Source organism: Onychostruthus taczanowskii, unplaced genomic scaffold (genome assembly GCF_017590055.1).
Source record: "Onychostruthus taczanowskii isolate IOZ18803 unplaced genomic scaffold, ASM1759005v1 scaffold145, whole genome shotgun sequence".
Taxonomy (NCBI): domain Eukaryota; kingdom Metazoa; phylum Chordata; class Aves; order Passeriformes; family Passeridae; genus Onychostruthus; species Onychostruthus taczanowskii.
In genome coordinates this window covers 772,483-780,966 of record NW_024498630.1, presented here as the reverse complement: position 1 = coordinate 780,966, position 8,484 = coordinate 772,483, and the positions used below count along the sequence as shown (strand labels likewise).

Below are 8,484 nucleotides of genomic sequence, written 5' to 3'. Positions count from 1 at the left end.
TTTGTTTTGGGGGGGAAGAACGTGGCAGCGTGGCAACCCGCAGCTCCTGCCGGGAATACCTGCGCTGGCCGCCGCCCCACGCTTCCTGCAGGGCCGGTCTGCGGCGGTGCCGGCGGGGCGGGGCCCCGGGACAGCGGCGGGGGCGCGGCGGAGGAGCCGGAGCGGGGCGGGGGACGTCAGGTGCAGCCGCGGGAAAAGTAACAACAACGATATACGGCATTTCGGAAAGAAAATGGTTAATCGGGGTGATGCGACCCACGGAAGGCAAGCAAGCAGAGGGGGACAGCTCGTGGGCTAGACGGGACCAACAAGTGCCATCTGCCGTGGGGACACTTCTCCCCAGAGCTGCAAAACCACCGGGTGGTGGATGCAGACGCTGCGAGACGCACGGTCAGCTGGGGCAACTCAGCCAAGCCCATTTCACAGGGTAAGAACAGTGGTAAATTGTTGAGTTGGGACACTGGAAGCTGATAGGATCAAGCTGCGCCAAAGGAAAAAGCCTCTGGAAAAGATACTGCAAGGAAGAGGGGTGTCAGACCACCCTAATGAAGCAGTGTAGGTCCTGGGGACACAAGGGATGAGACACACAGCACAGCTAGGTTCACTTGCTCTCTGACACTTGCCTTTCCTCCTACCAGTGCAGCCAGGCACTGCTGGCCTTGGCAGGTGCTGTACTGGCCTGGGAAAGCACTTCTTATGCCTTTATCCCAAAAATAAGGAGTCTGGATGGCTTTAATTTTCCTCCTGTGCAGTGATAGCTGTACCTTTTCCACTGGTCTCAAAAAAGTCACTCTCTGAGTTGAGAAAGCATTACTGAGTTTTATCACTGATTTTAGCCAAGTTTAGTACCAGAACAGCAAAAAGCAAACCTGTCCAGGTGTGCCCTATCTTTCCACTGGCCTAAGCTGCCAAACTGTAGAGCACATAAAGCTGATTACAACATGCGAAATTTAGATTGCCATAGACAAAGACAGTTTGTCTCAAATTTGTCTTTTGTTAGTACTTGGCCAGTAGACTGGATTACAGAATCACACAGAATCACAGAATTGTTAGGGTTGGAAGGGATCTCTGGAGACTACCTATTCCAACCTTCCCTGCCAAGGCAGAATCACCTAGAGTAGAATGCATTGAGGTAGGATTGTAATGTCTCTGGAGACGGAAACTCCACAACCTCCCTGGGCAGCCTGTTCCTGTGCTCTGATGACTTCAACATAAAGAAGTTCTTCCTCATGCTAAGGTGAAAGTTCTTGTGTTTTAGTTTATGACAACTGCTTCTCATCCTGTCACTGGGCACCACTGAAAAGAATCTGGCATCATCTTCTTGTCACCTGCCTTTGAAATATTTGGATGTATTGATGAGATCCCCTGTGAGTCTTTTCTGGACTGAACAGGCCCAGGTCCCACAGTCTCTCCTCATAAGAGAGAAGCTCCAGGCCCCAAATTATGTTTGTATCCACTGAACCTTCTCCAATAGCTCCATGTCTTTCTTATCATCAGTACTGACTGAGTCTAGTTCCACTAGGAAAAGGGGGAAGTGTGAAGGGTATAACTGATTGCACAAAGTCCTTCTTTCCCCTGAAGGCTGAACTACCTTCTCCCCCTCAGCCATGCCTGGAGAGAGATGGCAGAGTGTGACAGAAGCAGTGGCATCAGGACAGCACTAACCTGTGTCAAGGCTGGCCTGTAAGTGCCTTGGAAGCCTCAGCTGGAGCGCTTCAGCTGGCCAGTGCCCGAATGGCTCCAAAAGAACCATCCTGCTCTCACTGTCATCTTATACACCGGCACTGGCAAGGCTGCACATCAAGTGCTGTGTCCAGTTCTTAGCTGCTCACTTTAAAAAGGACATTGGTGTGCTGGAGTGTGTCCAGAGAAGGGAACAAGGCTCATGAAAGGATCGGAAAGCATGTCTTATGAGAACTAGCTGAGGGAGCTGGGGTTGTTTGGTCCCCAGAAAAGGAGGCTCAGGGCTGACCCCACTGCTCTGTAAAACTCCCTGAAAGGCCGGTGTAGTGAGGTGGGGCTCAGTCTCTCCTGCCGTGCCTGCAGTGACAGGACAAGAGGAAATGGCCTTAGTCTGACATGGGAGATTCAGATTAGATATTAGAAAAAAAAAAAAAATCAAATTGTCACTGTCAGGGTGGTCAGGCATTGGAATAGGTTTCCCTGGGAGGCGGTGAAGTTTCCCATTCCTCTTGTTTAAGCATCTGTATCTGGACATGTGGTTTAAGGGTTACAGTGGCAGTGCCGGGTGGATGGTTGGACTGGGTGACCTTAAAGCTCTCCTCCAGCCTCGGCGATTCTGTTATTCGTGCAGGTTCACAGGGAGCTGAGCTCCTGAGGACTCGCAGCGCTCCACTTGCCGCCTCAACACGGCGGCGGGCAGCTCCAAGCCGGCGCTCCCGCACGGCCTGTGCAGGGGAAGGCCCCGCTCCGCCCTGCCATCGATACCCGCGCACGGCGCCTGCGCCCGCCCGCCCGCGCTGCGCGACATGGCGGCGCCGTGAGGCGGTCACGGTGCCTGGCGTCCATCGCTGCCCGGCCTCCATCGCTCGCTCCCTCCGCCATGAGGAACCTGCGGCTGCTGCGGGCCGGCGGGTGCCGCTCCGCCACCTCCACAGGCACCCCGCAGTGCTTCTGCCTCGGCGCCGAGCCCGGCGCGGTTCTTGTGGGTTCCCAGTACGGGCTCGTGGAGCTGCGCCCCGGCGAGGACTCGGTGAGCACCGCGGCTGCGGGACAGGGTTCTGGTGCTTGCCGGCGTGTTGGAGTCGGCTTTGGTTCCAAAGCTTCCGCCAGCGGGAGCTCGCCGGGAATTCGGCTGTCTCCTCATGCGGTTCCCCCTTCGCGGCGGTGTGTGCGCGGTCTTGGACCCCCCGCGGCTCCCCGCCGCCGCTTGCTGCTGTCTCACGGTGCCGTGGAAGCCGCTGCACTGTGATCTCCGTGGCTTGAAGAGGCTTTCTGTGCTTCTAAAATACTAAATCTGCCTTTTTAAGAGCGTGGCTGTGTTAGACGCGTGTCATTCGCGGGGTTTAGTCTTAAGCACGATCTGGCGAACAGTTGCATCCGGACAGGTTCACAAAACAGAACCAAGCATGCGAAGAGATGGTGGAAAGTACAAGAGGAAACTTTGGAAACTTTGCACTGGTGGAGGTGGGGGGGAGAAAGGCCATCATGCTGCTAAAGTAATAGAATGCTTTAGAATGAAATTAATATGAAATGAAATTAATATAATGAATTCCTGTTAGAGCTGGGTTGCTTTCTTCTCAGTGTGCAACTCTGAGGCATCTAATTCCTTCAGTACATTCAGTTCTGAAATTAACTGACAGAAAAGCTTTGGAGCTTTCCAGGGATTTAATTTTCAAAGATTGCTGTACCTTAACCATCCAAATGATTTTTCTTAGAAATCGTATTTTATGCTGTGTCTAGTAGTCTGCATGTCTCCTTAAGAGCAGTGAGACACTTTAAGCAGCTACCCATGCGTTTCTTAATGTTGATATTGTGGTGAAATGTGAAAAGGATGTTGAAAGATGATTAGCAGGGCAAATTGGAAATGGTGTATTGTTTGCTTCCATATGTGGGTTTTCTCATTTTCTTCTATCGCTTTTAGCATAAGTGAAGATAAGTTCTTGCAAGCTGACTTTTTTCTGGTGCCATTCACACACTTTTCTACTGTGTAGTGCTTTGTGTAACTGCAGTAGGATGAAATATACCTATGTCTTTTGCGTTGTCATTTCTGCAAAAATCCCAGGGAGGTGATGTATAATTAGTAAGCCATTGGCCTTTCTCTGTCAAGGTGTCAAGACAAGTTTCCCTGACTGTGGATGGGTTCTTGCCTGAGGATGGAAGTGGCTGCATTGTGGGTGTTGAAGATCTTCCAGAGCAGGAGAGTGTGTGTGTTGCTACAGCAGCTGGAGACATCCTACTGTGCAATCTGAGCACAGAACAGGTAACATGGCAGGAAAGACTCAACAGTACTGAGGGACTTCAGAGGAAAGAGTAACACTTAAAATTTCTTTAGTGGCCAGTTGTGCACTCACTGCATACTGAGCTGTGGCTAGTCTCCTTTTTCTGGGCAGACAAGCTGATTTTTGTGGGAGCTTTGGGAATGACTAAAGACAGAATATATACTTTGTAAAAGAACTTGAATTGAAATGATGGTTTGCCTGTCCACAGCCTGGGTCCTCTGAGTTTGCTCAGTGGGCTCCTAGCAGCAAAGGATCTGCTGGAGAGTTTTACAGAAACAGGATATTGCTGAGATTAGGTAAAGAATAAAGTAATCCATTCATAATCCACTGTGTAGCTGCTGTTTTGTTATCAGCTGATACATGTTGACATGATTCAGGATATGGCAGAAACTGAGATACTTGCTTTCTGTTCCTTCCTCAGTGTCTTGTGTCATCTTCAGCAGGACACTGAAACACCACAACAGCACCCTCTGAAATCTGAATCAGCTCCCACAGTACCAGTCCAACAGTGCAGGTTTAAGTGGGCATGAGATGGTGATAGTCTGTCTGGGTTAGCTGTAAAATTGTGGTTATTTGCAGTTTGCACTTGATTTGCAGACACCACTTAAATATGCAGATAGCTGTATTGGAAAAATGTGTCCTGTATTGCAATTTACAACATGTAATGAGGGAATAAAAATTACAGTGTAGATGCAGTATAGTTGCATCAGAGAACAGGTTTAACTTCAGATTATTTTGTGGGGTTTTGGCTTACTTTTCTGGTTTTTTGCTTTACTTTCCAGTCTTCTTTTGGTGCAGTATGGGCACCAAGAAGGAGGTCTGGAAGATTCTTCTGCTTATTCTGAGGCCCTCTCTGTGTGAGTGATAGTTACTCTGCTGACAGGTGCCCAGTTTCACTTTTCTTACCTGGAAAGTTTGTGACACCCAAGCCTAATTTCTTGAATGGCATAATCTTGCTTTTTATCACAACAAGTGGTATATTTGTTGTTCTGTTCCATGCCTTTTGCAAATCAGGGTAACCATGTGTAACAAAAGTTCTCTGCCTGCTGCTAGTACTTGCTCATGATGGCCCAGTAAAACTAGCCCAATTTTCCACAAACTTTGACTTTGGTGCAGGTATATACAGTTGTCAAGTTCAGCATTCACAGGCTGGTCAGAGTTTACCTGTGTGTTGGAATTCTCTAGGTAAGAATCATTATGTCTGTGTTTTGTTACTGAAGAATATTTACCAGTGTAATCACAAGCCCTATCAGGTCATGTTAGTATTGACACTATGTGTGCTGACTTAGGACTGAGAGTTGCAGAATAAAGCTCTTTCTAAAACATTGTATGGTAGAATGTGCTAGACTCTACCTTACCTGGGCTCTCATTCGTAAACATTCTGGAACCATTTTTAGCCAGAAATGTGTCTTTTGTTTTGTTCAACCCAAAGTGTGAAGTTAGACTTTAGATTTTTTTTAAGTAGAAGACTATTTTCTTTTCCCTTGGTGACTGTTTGCTTTTGTGCTGGGATAGTGCTGCACTCATGTTCCTGTGATCTTATTTTGGTCTTGCAGGTGGAATGTGTTGGAACTGTGTATAGCGGTCTGAGTGTGATGAGCTGGAGTCCTGACCAAGAGCTTGTTTTGCTTGCAACAGGTATCAACAACAGCGTGTAAGCTTTCTGCCTGTAGGAGTGAAACTCTGTATGGCCAAAGCACAAAACATCCAAAATTGAGATAGAGGATGAAAAAGTTACGAAACTGGGACTAGGACTTAAAGTGGGAAACACTTTACCAGATCCTATATATTAGATTTTATTTCATGGTTCATAAGGTGTTTCAGAGATCCAAGCAGAAATTGATTATGCCCAAAAAGCTGCTTTGTGGAAGAGTTTTTAGTACTTAAAATCTTCCCAGGGAGCACATTTGATCTTGCCTCAAAAACATAAAGACTCCTTTATATCACCATTTGGCTTCTTCATAACAAAAACTGTTTCTTGGCCTTTGGTATGAAATATATGTGTCACAGGCCCTAATTAACTACAGGTATGACTCATCTAGAAAATAAAATTAGCTTCAGACAAAAAAGAATCATAGAGTTGAGACTGAAAGGAAACTCTGGAGACTCCCTATTCCAACCACCTTGCTCAATGTGTGTTACCTAGAGCAAGTTGTTTGGGGATTTTGCCCAGTTAGGTTTGAGACCCCACAACCCTCTGGGCATCCTGTTTCTGTCTGTGACTGCTCTCAGAGTAAAAAAAACCGAAAAAACCTAAAAACTTTTCTTAGGTTTTAAGGAAATTTTTTGTGTTTTAGTTTGTGCCCATTGCCTCTTGTGCTGTCCCTCAGCACCTCAAACAACGTGGCTGTATCTTCTTTACTGTACTCCCGCATAATATATTTACACATACTGATAGATTCCCCCGAAGCCTTCTCTCCAGGGCAGTGTGGCTTGTCTCAGCCTCCACTCGTGTGACAGATTTTTCAAGCCCTGAATCATCGTTTTGACCCTTTGCAAGAGTCACTCCAGTATGTCCTTGTTTGTCTTGCTCTAGGAAGCCCAAAAATGGAGTCAGCATTCCATGTGCCTCACCAACACAGAGTGGAGGAGCAAGATCACCTCCCACAACCTGCTGGCAGCACTCCTAATGCAGCCAGGGTGCTGTTGTCCACCTGTGCAGCAGTGCATACTGCTAGTTAGTTCAGCTTGGTGCCTCAGGAAACACAGTTTGTAGTTTTTTTCCAAGCTGCTCTCCAGCCACTTGATTCCCAGTCTGTCTTAGTTCCTGAGATTATTATTTTCCATATGCAGGACATGTTTTTCTTGTTGAGCTTTATGAAGTTCTGGGCAGCCGATCTTGCCTAAATGACAGGGTCCCTGCACAGCCTTCTGCTGTACCTGCTGCTTTTTCCAGTTCTGTGTCATCTACAAACTTCAAGGGGTCCCATTCTCTGGGTCATTAAGAACGATGTTAATGATTGCCCCTAGTGTCCAGGGGCACGCCAGTGACTGACCTTGAGCTGCACGTACTGACAGTGCTAGCAAGCTTTTGAGCTTGGCAGTTCAGCTGGTTCTCACTGTCCTTTTATCTCTCCCATACTTCACAGGTTTGTCTGTGATGATGTTGTGGCACACAGCATCAAAAGACTTATTAGAGTCAAGGTAAATGAAATCCACCATTCTCCCCATATGCACAAGCTGGTCATCTCATTGTAGGAGGTTATCTGGATGGTATGATTTCCTTTTCATGAATCTGTGGTGACTGTTCCCTGTAGCTTTCTTGTCCTTCCTATGTCCAGAGAAAAGGAACAAGATATTTGTTTGGAAGGTGAAAAAACTTTTTAAGGTTAGGCCAGGAAGCATATTTTTGAGGAGAAAAACTTGGAAGTGTTCTCTTCCAGTTTGAGGTTTCATGCTTTGAAGGATATGTTCTCTCTGGTACTGTGTTTTCTGTATTCAGGTCCATGACAGAACAATAGGTGCACACAGGAGAGCACTTGAGTTTTTATTTGCTGCACATACCATTACCAATACTGTGTTTAATATCTGCCCTGCAGGTCAGCAGACACTCATCATGATGACAAGGGATTTTGAACCAATTACTGAGAAGCAAATCCACCAAGATGAGTTTGGAGAAGGTGAGAGGTGCACTGAAATTAAGTTGCCCTAGCTGGTGTAATTGCTATGTTGTAAGCACATGGAAAGTAAGGAGATGGAGCTGAGCATTTTGAGGCCCCAGGAGACATTTTATTTAGATTGTAATGCTGCTGGACAGCTGAAGGGTAAAGTCAATATTGTTACTTGTCGGCATAAATTCAAGTTCCATGTACCAAAGTACTTTCTAGACTACATAACTTCCCAGCAAGTTTTTAGAATAAAATCTGGGGAGAAGGTGTGTCACTGATGAGTCAGGAACCGGGGTGAGGTGACACATTAACTCTCTTCAGCAGGCTGAGTTTTATTAGAAACCCATTGTTCTTATGCACCATTCCGATACAGGTGGACCTGATTGGTCATTTAATCAACACCCTCTAACCACTGGTTAATTAAGAAGAAGCCCTTTGCTGAACATACAATGGGAAAACAACTGTTCAAAACACCAGCTGCAAGATTGTTTTAATTCTTTCTCTCAGCCTTCTCAAAACTCCCCAGAACAATTCCTGGGAAAGTTTATCTGGCTTTCTGTCTGACCAGACTGTGGCGTCCACAAAGGTGTGGGTTGCTTAAGGCTGTGGTTGTGTACATAGTGCACAGTAGTTCAGGTATTATCTGTAAATCTTCCACTACAAGGATTATTTCTTTTCCAGGAAAGCTTGTTGCACTTGGCTGGGGTAAAAAGGAGACACAGTTCCATGGATCAGAAGGGAAACAGGCAGCACATCGCAAACAGACGGTATTATACTGCTTTTTTTGTGTCAAGCCAATGCTCTCTCAGAAAAAAACATTCATAAAAAGAGTTTCTGTTATTCCTGTGATACTGATTTGCCACCACCTTTCTGGTAGCTGTCTTCATATGCTGCTTCTATTTGTTTCTATGTTG

At 46.6% G+C, this 8,484-nt stretch overlaps 1 protein-coding gene across 1 annotated transcript in view; it reads left to right on the top strand.

Moving 5' to 3' along the window:
• Positions 1-2,475: 2,475 nt before the first annotated feature.
• ELP1 (elongator acetyltransferase complex subunit 1) overlaps positions 2,476-8,484 on the top strand; it is a 31,916-nt gene continuing 25,907 nt past the window's right edge. Inside the window, exons 1-5 of the mRNA XM_041398356.1 lie at positions 2,476-2,713; positions 3,791-3,943; positions 5,519-5,600; positions 7,502-7,582; positions 8,252-8,337. Of these exons, the coding sequence (XP_041254290.1) occupies positions 2,564-2,713; positions 3,791-3,943; positions 5,519-5,600; positions 7,502-7,582; positions 8,252-8,337 (552 nt within the window). The 5' untranslated portion in view covers positions 2,476-2,563. The remainder of the gene's footprint in view (positions 2,714-3,790; positions 3,944-5,518; positions 5,601-7,501; positions 7,583-8,251; positions 8,338-8,484) is intronic.